Genomic DNA, 24373 nt, shown 5'->3' on the forward strand with positions numbered 1-24373 from the left:
TCATGGACGATACTTACCCCTCGCTAACGCGAAGAGACTGGACGGCAAAAAGGCACCGGCTAGCACCCGACGGTACGGCCGAGGACCCCGAACGGATACGACCTGCCGCCGCAGTTTCCGTCGGCGTAGAACACCACGTGGACCCCATTTTGCTGTCGAGGCTCGAGCCCCTGGGGGACCGCCGGCGAGACTGGGGAGGCGGCAATGGGGTTTGCCATGGCCGTGCCCCGGAGCACGGCGAGAAGAGAGACGGGGACGGTGGGGGTGTGGAATTGTATCGTTATTCGGCTGCATGTCGTTTTGGAGGGAAAGATGGTATTCTGAGCCGGCGGGAGCCAGATCGAAGCGATGTGTCAGGGGTTAATCGGTGCAGAGGCGGGTGGTCACCGGGTCACGGGCCGGATGCGGTGTCTCCTTTGTCAGGCCTCCGTAAATCTCTTACCAAAGGTGCTATCGCCAACAAAAATTGTTCCTTTTTTAACCTCCCCCTCTTTCGTGCCCTTTCGGGCACGCGGGGTCGGTTTTTTAAATCTTCCGCGTTTTATGCGCTTTCGTGCAATTTAAACTTTACCTTATTTTTTAGTTTCGCTATTATACTTTGGCTGCAATACCGGTAGCTTGCTGGTATATTTCCGGGAAAATCCGTGCCCGGTTGGCTATTAACGCCCTTTTTTTCCTTTTTTGCCGGGCGGTTTCGCCCGTTTTTTTAACGCCCTTTGCTTTTTGCCGGGCGGTTTCGCCCGTACTTTTAACATATTGCCCTTTCCCGATACGGCTTATCCTAAGCCGCATACGCCGCACGTGCGACCCTATAAGTAACCGGTAATTAACGGTATCCCGTTAAGCCGCCCCAATGCCCGGCAACGCGTAAAAAAACCGGCTGTAAAGCTTTGTAATATCCGGAAAAGTAAGTCCATACCGGCATATAAAAGGCTTTTTTTTCCGTTCGAAGCCGCAAGCCTTTTTTTTTTCCTTTTTATGCATTTAATAACCATTTTAATAACTTTAACGATTGTAACCGTAAGTAATTGGTATTTAACCGTTCCTTTTAAACATTTAAATTTAACCGGTAGTTGCAAATGTTATTTTTTGTACCCGATTACGTAAGGAAGGTAATTTTTTTGGGTATTCGTTTTAGGTTTTTCGGTTTTAACCGGCCCGTTAGCCCTTTTTGGTTCCCCGGTTTCCCAAGCCCCGGCTTAATGCCCTTTTGGTAACCTTCCGGTATTTTTTTTAGCTATCGTAATTTAATTGGACCCGGATTTGGATTCGCCAAAGCTTTTAATCCTTTAAATCCCCAATAATCGCTTTGCCGGTAACCTTTTGGTAAACCTTTTAAATGCCGCGGGTTTATCGGGCCCTTTTGTGTTACGGTACGATTGCATATAAAAACCTCGCATGGGTTGTAGCCCTAGCTACAACAACGTTCCTCTTTTGCTTTGGTGTAACGGGTACTACTTTGGTTTGGTCCCGTAACAATTTATTGTAGCTTACATGGGTTGCTCGAATTTAATTCCCCGCACGGTCGCGCGCACAAGTTTATCCGTAGCGCAATGGCGCGTACGGAAGCCAATTGTAGCGCTTTTTTTGCTAGGGGCGGGGGCAATTGGCTTTAACAATTCGAAAAGCCAACCAAAGCCTTTTAAAAAAAGCTTATAGCAATTGCTTTACTATGGCATAAGCGTTAGCACTTCGCTTATGCAGCGCTAGCGCTAACATTTTGCTTGTGCAGCGCATTTTAAAAAGCAAAACTTTAAATTGTAATTAAGGACAATTGCGGTTTAAAGGTGGGGTATTGTTACGGTACGATTGTATATAAGGATTTTGCATAAGTTGTAGCTTTAGCTACAATAACGTTTTTCTTTTGCTTTGGTGTAACGGGTATTACTTTGGTTTGGTTCCGTAACATTTTGCGCTTGCAACTTTTTAAAATTCCCGCAAGCGTTTTGCCGGTAATTCCCCGGCGGGCTTTAACCGTTGCGGCAAAAAAACCGCCGCCGAAAAAAAGCGTAAAGCGCGCAACGAGCGCCGCCGCAACGCTTTCGATTCCAATAAACCTGCCTTTAAAACGAATATTACTTTTTTTTCGCTTTATATGGGTATTTGCAACGCGCTTTCGTTGCAAAAAGTTATCGATTCCCAATAAAGCAATAATTAAAACTGTAAAAAGGACTTTAAGGTAAAGTCTTATGCTCGTGGAGCTCCAAACGGCGTAAAACTAAAGTTTGATAATTATTAAAAGGTAATTAAATTAAAATGTTATTATTTAAATTTAAAAAGGAAAAAACCTTTTTAAAAGAAAGGAACGGATCCAACCTTTTTATATAAATACAAAGGAGCTTTGGATAGCCGGTGCATAAATTCCGAATTTGTGCATAGCGATCTTCTAAAGCCTATGCATGCGCTTAACAAATAGGTTTTAATACCAATTATTTTTTTTTTGGTAGCGCATGCATAGTAAAAAGGAAAAAAAAGAAATTTGCGGTTCGAATGCGCAATAACAAATAATTTGCCAAATCGGCGATTTAAATAACATGTAAAAAAAAAATGCCTATCCGGATTGTTTCGCCGGATGTGTTACGGTACGATTGCATATAAGGACCTCGCATGGGTTGTAGCCCCAGCTACAACAACGTTCCTCTTTTGCTTTGGTGTAACGGGTACTACCTTGGTTTGGTCCCGTAACAGGATGCATATTGTTATTAAACAATAAACGTGGATAAAGGTTTGGGGGATTATGTAAATTCCAATTCCAAAATTCCGAAATCGATAAATTAAAGGTTATAAGCGTTTGGGATTATTGTAAATTAAGTAAAAGGTTTTTGTGGTATTTGGAAATAAGTGCGTTAAAAGCAAAAGTGGAAGCTAAGGGATAAAAAGCGGTAAGCTTTTATTTGGCCCGTTAATCGTCGATCCAATTACTTTAATCTTTTCTTTTTATAACCCCGTTTTTTAAGCCAATTTAATTGGCTACGTACGCTCCGGGATCGTTATTTGCAATTTGTGCGCTTGCCGTATTATTATTTCCATTTTCCTTTATTTAATTTTATGCTTTATACCTTTTTAATAGCATTATAAACTTTTCGCTTGGTTCGAACGCTTAAAATCCGCTCGATTACGCTCCGGAAAGCGCTATTTCGCTAAAAAGAATTTAAAATTAGCAATCGGTTGCTTGGGTTGCTCCAAAACAAAGCTTTACAGCTTACCTTTAAGCCATGCCTTTTCCCGTTAAAAAATTTAACGAGTTTTTTTCGTTTCCGGCATTACAATTTATGCTTAAAAGCTCGCCCGCGCCCGCTTCGGCCGTTCCAACCGTTTTTATCGGTTGCAAAAAAAAGCGTGCCGCTTCCCGCAATGGCCGTAATGGTTTTAATATTTGTAAGCGCGGTAAAAAAGGTGCTAATCGAACGACAATTTGCTTTAATTGCTTTAATTCCGTGCTTTACGGCAAGTTTGGCGTTATAAAGGATATGCTTTGGCTTTGTATTAAAAAGTTAAGCTCCAATGGCAAGCGTTGCTGGCGTTATACTTTTGGTTATTCGTACAAGCGTATATAAAAAGCTTTTTTTTTCGTTTCCAAGTTTTTTGCGTTAACAATTGCTAATTTTTTATTTGCTTATCGTATTGCTATAAAATTTTTTGCCAAAGCGCTTAACAACAAGCTTTATAATGCAATATGTTATTTTTATTTTGTATATTTTGTATTTTACAAATTTGTTAACGTTATTTTTCCGATCGTAAACACTTTAAAAATGGCGTACCATTACCAAGCAACTTTTTAAGCTCGATATTAAGCAAATCGATCCAAATGCCAATTTTGCAATTATAATTTCGGGTTAGCAATATAAAGCGGGGCGTTCGGCCGCGCTTCGTTTTTTTAAAATTGCGTTTTTTAAAGCTTCGGGCAAAGGTTTTTTCGCTTAAAACGATAATGCGAATAAAAATAATAAAAATTATAATAGCAATAATAATTAGCTTTATTTTATAGCGCTTATAAAGCTTAAGGATTTCGTTGCTATGCTTGCAATTGCTATTAAAAAGCAAAAAAGGCAAGAAAAAAAGGGGAAAGGAATTTTTATTGCTAAAAGCAAAGTTATTGCTTTTGGTTCGGGTAATGCTAGTAATATTTAAACGTAAAAGCTTAAAAATTGTTTTTTCTTGCTTTTTTCATAATAATTTTATTATAAAATAAGTATATTAATTTTGCGCTTTTATTAATTTATAATTTGGTGCTCGTTGCGCGTTAGTTTAGGGTTTTTTTGCTTTTCCTTTTATTAAAGCCATTACATAACCATTGCCGTAAAAATTTTAACATGCCGATTCCTATTTCCAAACTTTTTTTTTATATTTTGGTGCGGTTAATTTAATTTTCGATCCGGATTAAAATCGTATTAATGCTTACCAGCTTTTTTAATGCCCGGTTTAATTACTTTTTCGTTATTGCATTTGCCGGATTGTTTGTCCCAGCAATCCAACGGATTTCGTTAATTTCCTTATTTTTATAAAATTTTTAAAACGTTATTAAATTAATTATAAACTTTTTTTTTGCTATCGTGCTTAATTAAATAAAGCATTAATAAAGCGAAAAGCTATCGGTGCAAAAAATAAGCTTGGGTTGGATAAAATTTAACCGTTTAAAAATCGTTGAACAAGCTTTTTTTATAACGTAACCGGAATTAAACCCAAAAACCATGCCGTAAATTTTACTAGCTAGCACATTTTTTGTAATTTTTTTGCATTTAATTAAAATTTAATGCAAAATGTTGCCGCGCAATTAAAAACTGGTTTGGTGCTCGTTTAATCTTTTATTGTTTAATACAAAAATAAACCCGATTTGCAAAAACATATTGTTATTATTTGCAAAGGATCCATTTACGAAAATGTAAAGGTTTGCGTTTTCGAAATCGATAAAAACGTTATTTAAACTTTTATTAGCGTTTTCGATTTACCAACCAATCCTTTTGTTAAATTTATCGATATTTTTTTGTATCGGGTTTGTTTTTTATACGGTTAAAGCGTAATTAAAAGCTGCTTTAGGCTGGCATATAAAGCTAATGTATATTTTACGAACCCTTTAAAATACGAATTATTACTTGTAGCTTTTTAAATTAGCGTTTACAAACTTTAGTTTTTCGCTTTGGTTTTTTTGCTTTAATTTAATTCGGCCTTTTTTAATTATAATCCTTTTACCGTTAAAATCGCTTTATTTTCTTTCCGTAAGTATCGAACGTGGTTTTGTTTTAAACCCCGCTTTTTAAAGCGCTTTTTTTTCGAAATTTATAAATGTTTAATTTCCTAAATTTAGCGTATCGTTTATTTGCATTTTTACTATTCCAAAATTTATATTGCGCTTTATAATGAAAAAATACGGATCGTAGCACGATAATTTGCAATTTAACCGTTTTTTGTATTGTTTTTAATACGTAGCGTACCAATGCAATCCTAATTTCGCTAAACCGTATAAAAGCTTAACGATTCGAAATAAAGTGTTAAAAGGAAAACGTAAGCGTAATTTTTTGGGTAAGCGCAGCAAAACGATCTTTTCGAAATCGGTTGCGCTTTAAATATACGCTTGGTGTTACGGTACGCGTCGGGGCACTTGGGGAGGAACCTAAGGCCGCACTTTTAGCGCGCCAACGTTACGCTTACAAAACCGCGACAAAACGCCAAAAACGCTTTGCCCAAATAGCTTCCTTTTCGTACAATAACAAAGCCTTTTTTATAACAATAAAATGTAAGCCGTAGCAATTTATTGCACTTTAAATTTTCGGAACCCGATATTAACATATTTCGTCCTTTCCTTTGCCAATAACTTTGTAAAACGGTAGCACACCTTTTCGCTTACGATTAACCAACGTCGATATTTACCCCAAATCCTGCCGTATAATTTTAGGAAAATATTTTTATTTTTCCGATTTAATTTTTTTAATTAAATAACCCGTTAACGAATTACCGTTGCGGTTATATTATGCTTACCGCACCCAACGCTTTCGAAACGGGCTTTTCGGGCCCGATAATAACAATTTTACGAAACGCCGTTTTTTTATTCCCAATTTTGCATTTTATACGCGAAATAATTTAAAACGACCTTAACAATTACGCCGTTTTATATTTTGCTTTGTATTTAAAACGTTTTAATAAAGCCCAAATCCAATTTAAATATATTTTTCGGGTTATAAAAACCCGTTTTTAAGCCATTAACGAATTGTTAGCAATATACCGCCAAAACGCCGATACCGCCCACGTTATAATTTCGGACCAAAAAATAACGATCCGCGAATTTCGAATTTAAATTCAATAATTATCCAACCAAACCATATTTATACCAATTACAAATACGTTTTTTTTAACGCAACCTTTTGGGGCCGCCGCGTTATTGCTAGTAATTTGCCCCCGAACGGTTACTTTCGAAATTTTTAAAAGCATAAAGGTAAACCAAATCCAACGATAAAAGCATTATACCAATTGGCGCTTTTTGTTTAGGGTATAAATGGAATTATACCGGGCCGCTTTCCCAACGTTATTAAAACGCGTTTTTTTTTTGTCCCAACATTTAAGCAACAACGCCTTTGCTTTTATAAAAACGAAAATTAACCAAATTGTTACGGCCGGCGATAACGTTTCCCAATGGCCCGCCGGTTAGCGTAATTACCCAAACGTTATTAAAACGTTAAATTAAATTTACATTACTACCGATATATTAACAAAAGCTAATCGGGATTTTAAATTATTCGTTTAAAACAATTTTTTTTTTCGGCGATTTTATCGGCAATTTTATTAAATTTAACAATATGTACAATTTGCTTAACAATTTACAAATATTGGTTTTTAAGCAAAAAGTAAACCGTTTATTGCATAAAGCCATTACGTTAATTGTAAAACGCCCGGGACCCGACGATTTCGAAAAGTAAGTAAGCTTATTCCGGAACCTAACCAATAACATCGCTAACAACATTTTCCGGGGCAAGCAAAACGCTAACGCCCATTTTTTAATACGTTATTTTAACGCTAACAATGCGCTGGGACCGGCTTAGCATTTAAACGCTATAAATTTCGACAAAATTACGATAAGGCCTTAACCCTTTTTTATTAACGCCCGAAAGGAATATAAACGCATTAATAACCTGTATTTTTATTGCGGCGGGGCGGGGCACCAAACAACCGCTTGCATAAAAAAAAGAAATTAAAAAAATAAGCTTTGGGCACAATTGCTTTTAAAACCATTAACATTTCGCTAACAATTTCCCAAAAAAAATAAAAGTGTATTTACATTTAATAAAACCCAATTTTACTTTTTTATTTTATAACGAACTTTTTGCCGAAAGAACGTTACCGACCCGGTGCCGTACTTTTTTAAATACCGGATATTTTTTATGGGCATTTATCGATAACACTTTTGCGCATAATTATAACTTGCTATGCTTTGCTTTGCCCAAACTTATCCTTTTAAAATTGGTTAATGGCAAAGTTACGGGTTATTTCCGCAAATGCGTTAAAATGCGCTACCGCATCGTTTGCTAAATAAAAACGCTTATTATGTACATTTGGCCATTAAGGACGGAAAGCCTTAACATTATATTAAAGCTTTTTTAATTACGTTATTATAACCTTTATATCGATTGGATAGCGGGCTTAATAATTATGTACGGCATTACGTTATTAAAATTAAACCCAAACGTTAGTAATTTATTACGCAACCGCTTAAAGGACGACGATAACAAATTCGATCCCGCAAATATACGCATGTTTAGCGCTCCCAATTTTATGCTATTTTGCAAATAAAAAGGCGTGCAATTTAAACGAATAACTATAGCGAAATTTTACGTTAAAATTTGCCCCGAGCTTTTAATACCCCCAATAAGCGCCGACCAATTCGTTAACGATACGTTAATAAAAATTTTCCGTTCCATTTTAACTTTGTTCGATAAAATCTTTCGGGATATGCTAAAACCACGTTTAGCCGCATTTTAGGATTGGGTCGAAAAAGCATTACATTTTCGGCGCATTTCCAATAATAATATCCAAAAGTATTTAAATAGCAAGCCCCCCGTTACAATAAAAGAAATTTTACAACGCTTTCTTTACGAATTCCGCGATTTAGCGTTATGCTTTTTTCCCCAAAACGCCGATAAATTGCTACCGCATTGCTTTTTTAACCACAAAATTAAATTATTTTTAAGCAAAACGCTTTTTTACCATTATAACAAATTTATATCCCAAAAGGAGCTTCGAATTGTTAGGAAATATTTAAACGAATACTTAGCGAAAGGCTTTATACGCGATAATATATCGCCAGCGGTTGCTCCGGTTCTTTTAGCAAAAAAGCCCGGGGGGGGAATTTGCGTTTGTATTAATTACCGGGGTTTAAATAACGTTACCGTAAAAAACAAATATTTTATCCTTTTAATTAAAAAAATACTAAACGCTTTTTTAAAAACCAAATATTTTATTAAATTGGACATTATTGCAGCGTTTAATCGTTTACGAATCGTTTTAAAAAACGAATAAAAAATAGCGTTTATTATTAAATTCGGCCTTTTCGAATGCTTGGTAACGAATTTTGGCATAACAAACGCTTTTAGCTTTTTTTAATACTATATTAACCGCATTTTGTTAAATGTACTAAACCGCTACGTTACAATATATTTCGATAACGTCCTTATTTATAGCAAAACGCGAGCGGAATACCGGCGTTACGTTCGCGTAATGGTCCAAAAACTTGCCGACGCGGGCTTTATTATTAACATTTGGAAGTGCGAATTTTTAATACAAAAAACCAAATATTTCGGCCTAATTATTTTAATTACGGGAATCCGTATAAACGAAAAAAAGGTTAAAGCAATTCGTTAATAAAAACAATTTATAATTTTAAAAGAATTCCGCCGTTTTATAAATTTTATTAATTTTTATCGCCGGTTTATTAAAGGTTTTTCCGCTATCGCTAAACCCTTTTACTTATTAATAAACAAATAGTTATGGGTACGTTAATGGTTTGCCAAAATAACGGTAGCTTTTTACCAGCTTAAAACCGTTTTTTTTTCGGACATCGTGCTTGCATATTACGACCTAACCCTTAAAACAATTATAAAAGCGGACGTTTCCGATTAAGCTACGAACGGGGTGCTATTTTAAATAAATGCGCTTAAAATACGCCGGCCCGTTGCTTTTTTTTTAGCCAAGCACTTACTAGCTAAATGCAATTACGAAATTTACGATAAGGAATTGCTTGCAATCGTACGCGCTTTTAAAAAATGGAAACCGAAGTTTTAAAAAACCGAAACGCTAATAAAAGTTTGGACAAACCATAAAAATTTACAATTCTTTGCTATTACCAAATTGCTTAACCAGCGGTAAGTACGTTAGTTCGAATTTTTTAATAACTTTAAGTTCCAAATCGTATATAAACCAAAAAAAATAGCTATTGTGCCAAACGCTTTTTCCCGACCTTCCGGCGTTAAACCAACGCTTTACGACATTGCTGCAAACGAGCGCGTTGTTAATAAGCATAGGATTTTTTTCCCCCCAAAACGGTAAGCAAACGGAACGCCGGCGCAATTTTAATGTTTTTTCCTGTACCAATTGGATATTTCCGAACTTATCGACGCGCTTATTAATAAAAGCTATTTTGCGTTTAAATTTTGTTAAAACTTGTTACAATGCTTTGCCGACCCGAACATTTGCTATTTTTTAGCGTTTTTGCGCAAAACGTTTAAAGTTATTAAAATTAATTGCCAAGCGATTCGGGGGCGCATTTACGTCGAAAAAAGGCTGTTTATCCCTTTAAACGATGCTTTTCGATTGCAAATATTGTATAAGGTGCATAGCTTATTACCTGGCGGTTACGCAAAAAAAAGCAAAACATACGATTTGTTATAAAAATTATATTTTTGGCTAAAACTTTTCCGAAACGTTAGCGTTTTTGTTCGGGGCTGCTATTTTTGCAAAATGGTTAAAAAAGGAAAATATTTTTCCAACGGGCTATTTTAACCGCTGCCAATTCCGTTTAAACCATAAGCAAATTTATTAATGGATTTTATCGGCCCGTTGCCGCTGTATAAACGCCGGGGTATTATTTATACCAATATCCTGGTAGTAATAAATAAATTAACAAAAATAAAGCATTACATTTTAATAAATACCATTAACGCGGGCAATTTAGCAAACGTTTATTTATCGGTAATGTACCGTTAATACGGTACTTTCGAAACCATTATATCCAATAAAAAGCTTTAATTTATATTTAATTTTTGGCGGGAATTGCAGCGACGTTTAAACGTTACTTTAAAAAAATCGTTGGCGTTTTACCCAAAATTTAACGAGCAAACGGAAGTTTTAAACGCGTATATAAAACAATATTTCCGTAGCTTTTGCTTTTATTATTAAAACGATTGGGTTAATTGGTTTTTATTGGGAAAATTCGTTAGCAATAATTAAATATCGGAAATAACGGAAATTTTACCGTTTTTTGTTAATTACGGGTAAAACCTTTTTATAAAATCCGAACCAATTTCTTTTTCGAATACCAACGATACGCCGGCAAAGCAACGGGAAATTTACAATGCGTTTACAATAGCCGATAAAATCCAAATAGTTTTTAATTATGTTAAAATAATAACAACCGCAATTTAAAAACGGTACGAAAAAGCGGCCAATCGCTATCGAACCAACCCAAGCACGTTCGTTATAAAAAATTAAATTTGGGTAAATATAAAAAACATACCATTTTTAAAGCCAATTTTTAAATTAAACGATAAATAAATTGGCCCGTTTTTTGTTACCAAAATTTACAAACGAGCTTTAACCGTTAAACTTTCGTTTTAATACCGTTTGTTCCCCGTTTTTTATATTTCGTTAATTTAGCGGAACTATCCGGAATTGCCGGGATAAAACGTTATTAATAAGGGATATAATTAACAAATTACCGGCGTTTTTTTAACGGAAAGGAAAAATACCGATAATAGCAGCAAAAAATGGTTTTTTAACAAAATTTTTAATTTTAAAAAAACGCGGGAAAGCTTTTAGTATAAAATTAAATGGCCCGCATTTTACGCCCCGATTTAAAAACCTTACCGCAACCTTAAAAAGGCAAACGACCGTATCCGGGATTTTTACCGTTTGTACCCAAACAAACCCGGATTATTAAATTGGTAGCACAAATTAAAAACGGTACAATTTGTACAAAAAATAACGGGCCCGGCGTCCCGCTAACGTTAAAAGCAATAAATACCAAAACGTAAAAGCCGCCCGAAAAAAGCTTAATTGTTATTAATACAATTTTTTATCGGGACTTTAATTTAAAAATAACGTGCCGTACGCCGGCGATACGCAAACGGTAAGCCAAAATTAACGCGGAAAAACGGCGTTATAGCGCTAAACCATTGCCGCGCACCAAAACGCGCTAAAGCGCGCAAAAAATAAATATGCGCCCGAAAATACCCGAACGCCGCGCTAGCCAAATTTTAAAACCAAACCAAAAAAAAAACGACCAAACGCCGCGTTTAAATATTATTATTTTTAAACCCCGAAAATTTATTTTTTAAAAACGATAACGAATTGTTAACGGCTTGTTCGCCGTTACCCGCTTTTATTACAATAACCTTTTTTATTTCGCTTTTTAAAAATAATAACAATAACGAATCGTTAACGGTTTGCCCGCCGCTATTTGCCCCCAAAAACAATAACGAAAAAAAAAATTATTTTTTTTCCGGTACATTTATCGATTTTTTTTAAAAAAAAAAAAAATGGCCGGAAATTTATATTGGGCAAAGGATATTATTTTAAGGAATTGGTTAAAATAACCCCCCGTTACGAGCAAAAAATTCCGGCGCGTTGCTAAATATACGGTATTGTTCCAATCGTTCCCGTTTTTAGCAATAACCGCAAACCATATAACATATACAATTTTATAATATTCCTGGATATAAACCTTTTTAGCGGCATGCCAAATTGTATGTTCCGGGTCGTTAAAAAAAAGCCGTACTTTCGCCCGGTCCTTTTAAGCCGGAAAACGAAAGGAATAATGGCAAAGCTAAATACTAACCAACAAAATGGCAATAGCGCGCTATTGGTGCGTTAAAGCAACGAAAAGGGCGGGCTGGAATTAACGTTAAAATTTTGTAAAAAAAAAAATAAAAGCGAAACGCAAAAACGCTAGCGAAATGTTTATTTGGCGCCGGTTTTAAGGGCTATTTATGCAATGGAAGCGTTGTTTAACGGCGTTAGCGGCTTTAAAACCACGCATAAAATGGGTGCATATGCGCGCAATACGCGCGCAAATGTCCGCCAATAAAATATATACGTTTTCGGCGACGCCGGCAAAATTTAAAAGGACCGGCGTTCCGTTATCGATACGAAAAAAGCTTTTGTAAGCGGCGGCCAAGCGCTTAAAATTGCAAAGGTTTTTTTTTATATAAAAAAACGGTTGCGAATCGGAACGTTAACAATGCGCCGGCAAATTTTAATTAATAAAACGCACTTTGTTACAATTATCCTTTCGATTTTAATATTAATAACATCGAACGTTTAAATAAAATTACAATCCGTTACCGTTGCGCTAAAATTTCGAACCCGGGCTTACGCAATAAAAATTTTAAATAGGATGCATTAAGCCCGAAATGTTATTTTTGTGCTAATTAATTAGCGTACGAAGCGTTAAAAAACAAGTAACGGCGCGAAACGGATAGCGCGTTACCGTACCGGCGCGGATTTTGCGGGCGTTTATATTATTAATTGGTATAACGGAAAAAAACAAAAAGGGAACGAAATAACGATAAAAATACGAAGCAACGATAACGTTAAACCGGCGAATTAAAAAATCGTAATGGTAAAAATGGTAATAGTAATTAAAGGAAAAAGTTAAACGAACGTAACGCAAAACGGGGGAAAAATTAAAAAAACGGCGAAAAAAAACGCTAATGCAACGCGGGGATTTCGCTTTGGGAAAGCGATAAGCAAAGCATTGCAAGCCCGTACGCAAAAAAAACAAAAAAAATAAAGAAGCGCCCTAAGCAAACGAAGCTGTGCATGCAACGCTATACCGGCGCAAGGCATTACGTTAACGCAATTGGGACAATTGCAATTTTGTAATAAGGTATTGTTACGGTACGCGTCGGAGCATTTGGGGAGGAACCTAAGGCCGCACTTTTAGCGCGCCAACGTTACGCTTATAAAACCGCGACAGAACGCTAGGAACGCTTTGCCCAAATAGCTTCCTTTTCGTGCAACAACAAAGCCTTTTTTATAATAATAAGGTGTAAGCCGTGGCACTTGGGTAATGTTCCGGGTTATTAATAAAATGCTTTAGTTTTAAAAGCTTAATGCAAGCGCAAAAATTAACCGTTGGTTGCAATGCATAATTGTAAAAGCTTGCGTTAAAATAGTTTTTTTTTCGTTATTATTAATACTTTAAATTACGCATTTCGTTTTTTCGTAAAAAGCTTCCGGTATCCCTTTTATTTTTTTAACGAAACGTGCTTTAAAAATTTTAGCGCTTGGAAATTAGCTTTTACGAATTGCTATAATTATTCCAGCGTTAAACAAAAACGTTATTTCGTTCCAATCGGCTTTTTAAAACGGAGGTTTTAAAGCTTTAATTAAGCTTTTTGCTTTGTATTTAATTAATAAACGCATAGCTTTTGCTTTTTTTAATAACAAATACGTTTTATTGTATAATTTAATTTTTAATCGCTCCTTTAGCCTTAAAGGCTTATTGCTTTTTGCATTTGGTATTAGCGGTTTTGGTCGATTTTGTAGTTGTACCGGTATTTTATTCTTTAATAAGCGTCCGCGTCGTTTTGGCTGTACCGGTTTGGGGTAAACGAATGGTTCCGAAATTTCGATTTATTGCTTTTTTGGCTTGTTATTTAATTATTTTTTAATTTAATAATAAAGCTTAACAAAAATGCTTTTAAACGTTACCAAACCGTTAACGGTTTTAATTGTAACGTTGTTATTTGCTACCGTTGCTACTTTGTACGGGCCCGTCCATCCCTTTTTTTCCCGAAACATTAAAACTTTTATTTTAAAAGTAAAAAAGCTTGGTTTAACGGTATTAATATTAAAGCTATTCCGGGTATTAACGGCATTTGCAACCTTTTTTTTAGCAATTGCTTTTCGAAGCTTTGTTATAACTTTTTTAATCGTTTGCGCGCGTTTGGTTATAATTAATGTTGCAGGCAAAAGGGATAAGCACGGTGTGAGGCTATTCCGGTTGATATGCTTTAAGGAGGAAAGGATTTAAAGTGCAGGGTCCCGTAAGGGCCTCTGCCCTTTATATACACGTAACTCCCTGTCCTCCTTGCTTACTAAGCTTCCTTCCTAACGCCTGGAAGCGTTATACGCTTCCAAGCAAAGGGACCGCTTTTCCAATGCCTTAAGCATTTAATATTTATGCCTAAAGCTTCCTCATAACAGTATATACTATTTACTTTGTAACAGTTAATAACGGTAATAATTCGTAATTTATCCGTAGCATAATTCCAAAAACGAACAGCGTTAAAACCAAACCGTTCGGTCCCGCGGTATCGTTAATTGCTTTTACAATTCCTTAAAATTATAATTTTGGCGCAAAATCGGGGCATTCGGTTTTTATAATCGAATGCGCTTTGCGTAACATGCTATGCGTTCGTTCGACTTTTTTAACGGCGTAATGGGCTTTAACGGGAATTTGCTTGTAAATAATTCCAAAAAGCTTTGTTTTAATTTAAAAACCGCTTTTTAAAAAATAAATGCTTGCGTTATAAATAATTACGTTTAAAAGCTTTAAATAAACATTTATCCAATAACGTTTTAAAATTTCCCAAATTTCCTTTACAAATAAATTTTTTAAAATCGCTATAGCATTAAATTTTATACTTTCGTTAATTATATAAAAAATTGGCTTGTTGCTTAAATAACAAACGTTAACGATAATTTTGTAATTAAAATCCTTATCGTTTTTTAACGTAAATTTAAATTGTCGTAATGCATTTCCTTTATTTTAGCATTTGTAACACATTTTATTAATTATTTTTAGCGCGTTGCAATTTGTATCGTAATTTGCCCGTTAAAAGGTTTTATGCAATTTATTAACGGAAAAATGGCTAAATTGCTTGTAAACGCGCCGTAATTCGGTTTTTATTAAAAACAAAAATCCCGCGATTTTTTTTTCGGCGGCCATTAAAATTTTGTTTATAACGTATATCGATGCGTTAAAAAAAAACCATAAATAACCGAAACGTTTAATAATCCGCACGCGCGTTTCGTTATGTTTTACAAATTTATTGCGCGTATTGTTAAAATATATACTTAACGCGTTTATATCCTTAAGTAATAAAAGGAATGGTATTGGGCTATTAAAAACGTAAAACGTAATGTTGCTAATAAAGGTTGGTACAATAATCGCGCCAATGCTAAATTCGGTATTTTTTGCTCCAAAAGTTACAAAATGCTTGGGTGCTTTGTAATCGATTTTAAGCTTTTTCATATGCTGTTGCAATGTTTAAATTTGGTTAATTCCGGCCGTTAAATTAGCTGCCGCGCCGGTATTTAGCAAAATGCCGTACCATTGTATATTGTTACCAATATTGTTGTAAATAAGCATTTCGTAAATAAAAGCTTTAATTTTAGCTTTTTATGCTTTTTAAGCGTTTTTTGCAAACAAACGGTGCTTTTATAATTTGTTTATAAGGTACGATGCTATATTTTATGTAAAATACGTTGTTGCATGTTCTTTTTGGTTGTTTTCGTAATTGTAATTGTTAATTGGCTTTTTGTTATCCTTTTCCAATACGCTTTCGCTTTTTAAATTAGTTAATTTAATAATCGAAAAAAACTTTCGATAATTAATTAAGTTTTTGCTTTTGTTTTTTTGCTTTTAACGCTAGCGTTTTTTGTGCATTTTTTGCTTTTCCTTTAAATGCTTTATTAATTGGCAATTGGGCTTTTTGCAAATCCAATAACTTTGTTTGGCATATAAATTGTAAGCTCGTTTTTGCTTTCATTTTTGCTTTTATTAATTTCGTTAATTTTTGTTTTCGTATTTCCGTTCCGTATAATATTGTACCGGGATTTTGTTATTGTTTTTAATTTTTATAATATTGCGAAATACGTTGGAAAAGCTTTTAAAAATATCGAAATGGTTAAATAACGCCATTTTAAATTCGGAAATTTTTTAAATTGCTTTTGCTATGTTTGCTATAAGCTATTGTTTACTGTTAAAATTTAAGCTTAACGCTTGGTAACATTGTTGCAATTTATTAAAAAATTCCTATAAAATTTCGATATTCGTTTTTCCGGTACTTGCAAGCTTTAAACGGACGGTATGGAAATAAATTGTTGTTTAATTTATTTAATACTAAGCTTGCACAATTTTTATTTCGAAATAATTTTTAAGTATAAAATAAATGGCTTAAAAAGTAAATATAAAGCCGATGTAATTAACGTAATATTTGCTTGCTTTACTTTTTAAAATGTAAAAATATAGCGCGTAAAGCTATAAATAATTTATCCCAAGCATTTAAACGTAAATTGTAAAATGGAAAAGCTTATTGTTAATAATGTTATACGGTTTTTCCGTATACGAATATATATTGTTCCAAATGGTTTTAAAAATGCGTATAGTAATTGCGTCGATTAATGCATTAGCCATTTCCCGTAAAGGGATTTAACGATAATTAAGCTTTTTGGTATAAAAGTAACGAAATAAGGTATAAAGGGTTTGGTTATGTAATAAATGGTAAGTATGGCTAAAAAGGTTTGGTAACGGTTTTTAAAAAGGCGGTTTTCGAAAGGGCGGTTTAAAAGGTAACGGAAATGAAAAAGGTGGTTTTGTATTCCGTACGCTTGGTTTTTGTTTTTCCTTTGCGCGTTTGCGCTTTGGAACGTTAATTACGAAATTTTCGTGCTTTTATTTTTTTATTTATAGCGGGTATTTTGGTTATAATTATATAAGCTAGGGTAATTGGAAAAATTAAAGTAAAATTATGCTTTTACGCTTTTTCGTAAAGGTATATTACGGCTTTTGTTATTTTTGAAACGATATAGTTCGAAAGTTAGGGCAAAAAGGTAATTTTATTTTGCTTAATGCTTTTGTAAAAATCGCTAAAAAATTTATTTTCCAGCTTCCTTGCGCTTTAAATTGTGCTTTCGGTAATTGTTCGTTTTTTACCGCTTTTTGCATTGTATTAATTGGTTAAAAAAACGTTTTAAATGGTAATTAACGTAAAAGCATAAGGTTTGGAAATGGCAGCTTTATGGGCTTTTTGCTTTTGCTTTTGGTTAATCGTAACGCTAAATTTAGCGTAAAGCTTGGTTTTACGATAAAAGCTCGTAACCAGCTAAAAATTTCCGCTAATTTTTCGCTTAATATTTTTAAATTAAAAATGGGAAAGTAAATCTTTTGCTTTCGGAAATGGCTTTGCAAAAATCGTCGAATTGTTGGATTTATTGCGTTAAAATCTGCGTTAATCCAGCCATTAAAATCTTTTTTAAAATTGGTTAACGTATTGTTGGGATTTAACTCTTTCCAATTGTTATACATCCATTTAATAATCCATGTATTTTTGCCAATCGCGAAAACGTTTGTTAGGTGCTTAGCGATTTTGTAATTAAGGTAATTAAAAAAAAGGAAATAAAAAATGGACAAAAAATTTAAAAAAAAGCTTAAAATATCGATAACTTTTTTTGTATAAAGTATTTGTTTTTTACGAAACATTTTTATGCTTATCGGGCTTTAATTTTGCTTATTAAAAATTGCGTAAGCGGAAAATTCTTTTTTTTCCATAGTAAAATGGTAAGAAGGATAGTAAGCGGTATTATTTAAAGCAATCCGTCCTAATTATTTAAACCGGGTTAAGGTATTAGCTTAAGGGATTGCATAGCGCCCTTTTTTAAAGCTTTTTCGATTTTAATGGCCAAAAGCAAATAAAAAATGCGCTGCCGAGCGTTAAACCGATAGTTTTTAATTTTTAAATTTTTTATTTAACTTTAATTAACTAAAAAACCCTTTTTTTTTGCTTTTTTGTATTGCTTTTTGCAACATTAATCAATATAAAAAGGATTTTAAAGTAAAATTTTATGCTTGTAAAGCTCCAAACGGCGTAAAACTAAGGTTTAATACTTATTAAAAGGTAATTAAGTTAAAGTGTTATTATTTAGGTTTAAGGAGGAAGGAATTTTCCTGAAAGAGAGGGACGGATCCGACCTTTTTATATAAGTACAAAGGAGCTTTGGATGGCCGGTGCACAAATCCCGGATTTATGTATGGCGATCCTTTAGAGCCTGTGCATGCGCTTAATAAGTAGGTTCCAACAGTAACGCTAAATTCTTTCGAAACATTTATCGGCATAACAAAAATTTTTAAACAATATATACTTTAATACGCTAAAAAAATAAAGCTATTGGAAAAAAAAAGCGGCATTATTAAAAGCAAGCCAATCGTGCAACGAACTTCCGCAAAAGGCGTTAAAGCTTATTAAAAAAAATATACGTTAAAAATTGCTTTCGAACCAACGGATATCGAAAAGAAAGCATTCGAAATTGTTAAAAAATAATTGGGCGATATTTAATATTTAACACATTTTCGACCCAAACGCTTAATTTTTTTTAAAATAAACGCATCCAAGCAAAAAAGCATGGAAATAATGCTATTTTACGTTAAAAAAAATACATAAAACGGCCAACGAATACCAAGCACAAACGTCCAACCAATCCTTTACTTAAGCAGGTTGCTATCGATTGCCAAGCTAAAATACCAAGCAATAAAATTGGAAATAGCATGTTTGGTATACGCGTATCGCAAGCTAAAAGCAACAATGCACTTATCCAATTACCTTATTACAATATTTACAAATTACAAATTTACCAAAGGTATTGTTAAACAAATAAACTTTAAAACGGTAAATCCCAATAAAACCAATACCCGGTTAATAATAGCAACGGTTTATTTATTACAATATAAATTAATGGTAAAACATATACCGGGAAAAACCAATTTGGTACCGAACGCTTTATCCAAATTGCTAGCAAGCGAGGACAATAAATAAGTGCCCAAAAAGTTTAACGAATTCGATGGCATTTAAAATAAATTCGGATATTAACAAAAAGAAGTTAATGTAATCGAAAAAAACGAAAAAAAAATCCGGAAAGGATATTAAACAAATCGAAAGTACAAAAGTATTATAGCCAAGCTAAAAGTACAAAAAAGCAAAAATAATAAAATAAAGCAATAAGCAATAAAAAAAAAAGCACGAAAAAGTGTAAAAGCCAAATTCGTGGAAAAGGGAAAGCTAAACAAGGTAACAAACAACCCTTTCCCAAATTAACCACTTCAAAAACTTCCCGCACCATATATATTAAAAAACGAACTTTTATATTACCATTATTACGATAGTAAAAACTTATATATCCCCGGCAGCATAATGCCAAACGTGCTGCATATAATGCATAACGAAACGAAATATATAAAAGCAACAAAAATAATAAACGAATTTAAAAAATTTACGTTCGCTTACAAAAAACAAAAGGTAAAACGCTAATTAACAAATTGCTTTTAATGCCAAACAATCGATACAAACAAATTTAAAGCAATGGGAAAAACCCAATTTATCCGTTTTTTACCAAAATCTTTTTATACCATTACGATCGATTTTATAATAACATTGCCAGAAGCACCCGTTAGCAACGGCAATTGTTAAAAAAAAACATACGATAGCTTAATAACGGCAACATGCAAATTTTTTAAAAAAAATGCTAATTATCCCAAGCCAAACAACCAATATAGCAAAAATATGGGCAAAACGGTTGCTAAAAATGCTTAAATTATGCGATTGGGGCATTCCGAAAGTAATAATTTCGAATAAAAACCCAAAATTTACAAGCAATTTTTAAAAAAGCCTATTTAAAAAATTAAAACCAAATTTAAATTTTTACGTTATACCATTTTTAAACAAACGGGCAATTAAAAAGGACAAACCAGCAAATCGAAATTGCTATTTAATACTTGTTAACGCTAAATCCATACGCGAAATAGCCGAAAGCATTGCCAATAATACAGCACATTATTAACAATACCAAAGCAATAAAAGCAAAAAGGTTCCCCAACGAATTTATGTACGAAATTAAACCATTTGTTCCAATTAATTTAATAAAGCCGAACGGAATTACGCCGAAATTGGATAAATTAAAAGATTAATACGCTAAAAAAGCAGTAAAAGCAACAAATTGGGCGGCAACAACAAGCAAATTCCAATACAATAACATTTATAGCTTAATAAAATTTAAAATTAAAAACAAAATATATTTGCAATTGCACAAAGGATATAACCTTCCAAAAAAACCCAAAAAAAAATTTCCCCGCAAAAAGCCGGCCTTTTTACAATAACAAAAAAGGTATATAATTTTGCGTACAAATTAAATTTTTTAGCATTTTAAAAAATTTATCCTATCGTTTTAATTTTATAATTAGCATTAGCACCCGTTAAAAATTAGTTCGATTAAATAATATTGCTATTGGGAAAAATCGAAATCGAAAAAAACGATAAAAAGTAACACTTATACGAGCTCGAAAATATCGTTAACAAAAAGTAAAAAAGATACCGCGGGAAATTAATTACAAAGTATTTAATAAAGTATTTGGGATGGAAACCCAAATTTAATAAATAATAACCGGAAAAAGCTTTAATTTAAATAGTTTCCAAATTAATCGAAAAATACAAAAAAAAGTTCCCCCGGGGCAAACCTTATTAAAAAAAAACGAAAAAAAAAGCGAAAAAAATAACGCAAAAAATAACTAAAAAACTAACGCCGTTAACAAAATTTCCATTAGCAAAAATACGTACAAAGCTTAAAAACAAAATTTAATAAAAAAAAAAGGAAAAACGGCCATTTAAATTGCAACCGCCGGCAATATTCCTTAAGCTAAAAATTAATATCCCCTTTATTTCGCGCTTAAATCGCCGTTAATAAAAAAAAAATGATTTTGGATTTTGGCAAGCAAATGTTAGGGGTTAATCGGTGCAGAGGCGGGTGGTTATCGGGTTACGGGCCGGATGCGGTGTTTCCTTTGTCAGGCCTCCGTAAATCTTTTACCAAAGGTGCTATCGCCAATAAAGATTGTTCCTTTTTTAACCTCCCCTTCTTTCGTTCCTTTCGGGCACCCGGGGTCGGTTTTTTAAATCCTTCGCGCTCCAAACGCTTTCGTGCAATTTAAACTTTATTTTATTTTTTAGCTTCGCCATTATGCTTTGGCCGCAATACCGATAGCTTGCCGGTATATTCCCGGGGGGTCCGTGCCCGGTTGGCTGTTAGCGCCCCCTTTTTCCTTTTTGCCGGGCGGTTTTGCCCGTGCATTTAACGCTTTCCGCTTTTTGCCGGGCGGTTTCGCCCGTGCTTTTAATATATTGCCCCTTTTCGATACGGCTTATTTTAAGCCGTTTATACCGCGCGTACGACCCCGTAAGTAACCGGTAGCTTACGGTATTTCGTTAAGCCGCCTTAATGCCCGGCAACGCTTAGGGAAACCGGTTATAAGGTTTTGTAGCATTTAAAAAAATGGGTTCGTACCGGCATATAAAAGGCTTTTTTTCCCGTTTAAAGCTACGAACCCTTTTTTTTTTTTGTGCATTTAATAACCATTTCAATAATTTTAACGATTATAACCGTAAGTAATCGGTATTTAGCCGTTTTTTTTAAATACTTAAATTTAACCGGTAATTGCAAATGTTATTTTTCGTACCCAATTACGTAAGGAAAGTGGTGTTCTTTTAGGTATCCGTTTCGGGTTTTTCGGTTTTAACCGGCCCGTTGGCCTTTTTTAGCGATCCCCCGGTATTTTCCTTAGCTATCGTAATTTAATTGGATTTGGATTTGGTTTTGCCGGAATTTTTAATCCTTTAAATTTTTAACGATCGTTTTGCCGGTAACCTTTTGGTAAGCCTTTTAAATGTTGCGGGTTTATCGGGCCTTTTTGCGCTTATAGCTTTTTAAAATTCCCGCAAGCGTTTTGCCGGTAACCCCCCGGCGGGTTTTAACCGCCGCAGCAAAAAAACCTTTGCCGAAAAAAAGCGTAAAGCGCGCAACAAACGTTGCCGTAACGCTTTTGATTTTAATAAACCTGCCCCCGAAACGAATATTGTTTTTTTTTGCTTTATATAAATATTCGCAACGCGTTTCCGTTGCGGGAAGTTATCGATTCCCAATAAAGCGATAATTGGAACCTTATTTATTTGCCCTTTTTTAAAAACAATTATACGAAGCGTACGGTATTTTATAGCCGTTATTTTGGTTGTTAAGCATATTAAAACTATGCCGTTAACCCCCGTATACCGATATGCTCCGATAATTGTACGGGGTTTTTTAAATGTATTTATTGCAAGGACGTAATCGGTAATAAAACTTGCGTTAAGCTTTCCGAATGGTTTTGGGAAATGGCTTAAAACCTTTATAAAATTTTAAATACCGTTTACAAGCAATTGTTTAAAGCGATACCGAAGCTTTTCGAAAAGCTTATTAAAATTTAATTTCGCGTTTACAAAGTTATTTAAAAGGCCAAATCTTTTTATACCATATCGGCCGAACAATTTGCGCGTTACGAACGTTAAACCGTTATCCAAAAGCGTATCCAGCGCAAAATTGCTAGCGTTGCAATATTAAAAGTTATTTAAAACATTTTTTAATAATTTTACGTTATTGCCGTTTAAATAAAAAAGCAAGCTTAAGCTTTAGTTAGTATCGGTAACTTTTTTAACAAGGTAAAAGCGTTTTTTAAACGTTTCGAAAAAGGTATAGTTGCTTTTTTTGGTAACATTGCCGTTAGCTTTATTACGATTGCGGCGTATTCGGATATTTAAATTTATAGCCGCGCGGTTTCCCGTAAGGGTGCGGCGTCCGTATTGGCGCCGGGAAGTGCCGCTTTTAGCGCTAACGATTTTAACGGCAACAATTGTAACGCTAGCGAAAAGGACGTAATTTCCGGAAGTTTTGGTTTTTTTGGATACGGTATTTAATCGATTTTTTTTATATATTTTTTTAGTTAGTTATTGGTATTTTTTTTCGAAAAGTGGTTAATTTTAAATTTTTTTCGTTAATTTGTTATAATTAAAAATACAATTTTTTTTCGTTATATTGCTTTTGCAGCATTGCGAAATTCCAATATTTTTAATTACTAATTAAGTTTTAATGTTTTAATAAATAGTTTTAAAATGCTTTTTTTTCGCCCCTTAATGGGTTTAAATACCGCTAACATGCATTTGCCGTTACCCAAACGCTTAAGCCCGTTCGCCGTATTATTCGGAGGTTTTTTTATTTCCTTTTCGGGCAAATAATAATGTTTTTTACTATAACGTACGTTTAAAATGCGGTAATTACTTTAGCGTATTGCGCTAAGCATGCCTTTTACGGGCTTTTTAAAATATGCTATACTTTGCATGTCCTTTAAGATTTAAATATATCGCATTATTAATTTGGGGCGTTCCCCGTACTATACCGTTTTTACCTAACTTTTTGTTTATAGGGCACGATATTTTACGGCTATTACAAACCGTTTACGGGTTTTTTTACGTTTTTTTTTAGTGGTTAGCCGGTTCGGCACGTTAAAACATTTTTTTGGGCCATTTTTTTAGCCTTTGTTATTTTTTTTTGTAATACCCCCGTCCTTTCCGGGTATTTACCCGTTAAGGTTCGGTATTTTCCTTATTTTGTAAATTTGCTTTTAATAAATTTGCTTTATACGCTTAAATAATTTTTTTCGTAATATTTTTTTTAAAATTTATAAATTTTCCAATTCGTTGTAATTTGTTTATTTAACCAAATATTTTCGTTTTTGCAAAAGCCCTTTGTATTTTAGCAAAGCTTTTATTTCGAAGCGATTTTTTTTTTTCTTTTAATTTTTGGTTTTTTGTTTTTTGGTTTTTTGCCGGGCCTTTTTTTAAACGCTCGCAATAAATTTGCCGGGAATACGTTGTATATCCGGTAATTTACCGAAAGCTTTAACCGGAACGCCAAACCGGCTAACCCAACCATTTTTAAAACCTAAAAGGGTTTTAACCATTTATTTAATAGCTTTTTCGACGGCCTTTTTATTTTAATGTTCGCCGTATTTAGCAATACCCAATTGCTTACCCCAAAAAGCACCGGGGTTTTGCTTTTATTATAGTACTTTTTGTACGTATTATTCGCTTTTTTTAGCAATTTTTTGGCTTGCTTTTTAATTGCTTCCAAAGCCCCCCGCCTTAATTTTAACCGTTATTAAAGGTTTTTTTTAACTACCCAAAAGTTATAAAGCTTTCGTAAATAAAACCCCATTAGCAAAAACGCCGGGGTTTTTTTGCAACCCCAAATGCACGCTCGTATTGTGCACTTACGTTGCCAGGTATAACAACGACGCCCAATCGTTTTA

The 24373-nt window shown here is 34.0% G+C and overlaps 3 protein-coding genes across 3 annotated transcripts; 1 reads left to right on the forward strand and 2 right to left on the reverse strand.

Moving 5' to 3' along the window:
* Positions 1-7260: 7260 nt before the first annotated feature.
* GGTG_12615 (hypothetical protein) lies at positions 7261-7782 on the forward strand (the record flags this gene model as incomplete). Its single annotated transcript, XM_009230516.1, has 2 exons — positions 7261-7345; positions 7628-7782. Coding segments are annotated over 2 exons (240 nt in total), but the record flags the coding sequence as incomplete, so codon positions are not given.
* A 4846-nt stretch (positions 7783-12628) lies between these two features.
* GGTG_12616 (hypothetical protein) lies at positions 12629-12976 on the reverse strand (the record flags this gene model as incomplete). The annotated part of the gene is made up of 1 exon (XM_009230517.1): positions 12629-12976. One exon carries the CDS (start codon positions 12974-12976, stop codon positions 12629-12631), a length of 348 nt encoding a protein of 115 aa, XP_009228781.1.
* A 1575-nt stretch (positions 12977-14551) lies between these two features.
* Positions 14552-14968, reverse strand: GGTG_12617 (hypothetical protein; the record flags this gene model as incomplete). The annotated part of the gene is made up of 2 exons (XM_009230518.1): positions 14552-14631; positions 14710-14968. Coding segments are annotated over 2 exons (339 nt in total), but the record flags the coding sequence as incomplete, so codon positions are not given.
* Positions 14969-24373: the final 9405 nt, after the last annotated feature.

Source organism: Gaeumannomyces tritici (genome assembly GCF_000145635.1).
Source record: "Gaeumannomyces tritici R3-111a-1 unplaced genomic scaffold supercont2.9, whole genome shotgun sequence".
Lineage (NCBI taxonomy): Eukaryota > Fungi > Ascomycota > Sordariomycetes > Magnaporthales > Magnaporthaceae > Gaeumannomyces > Gaeumannomyces tritici.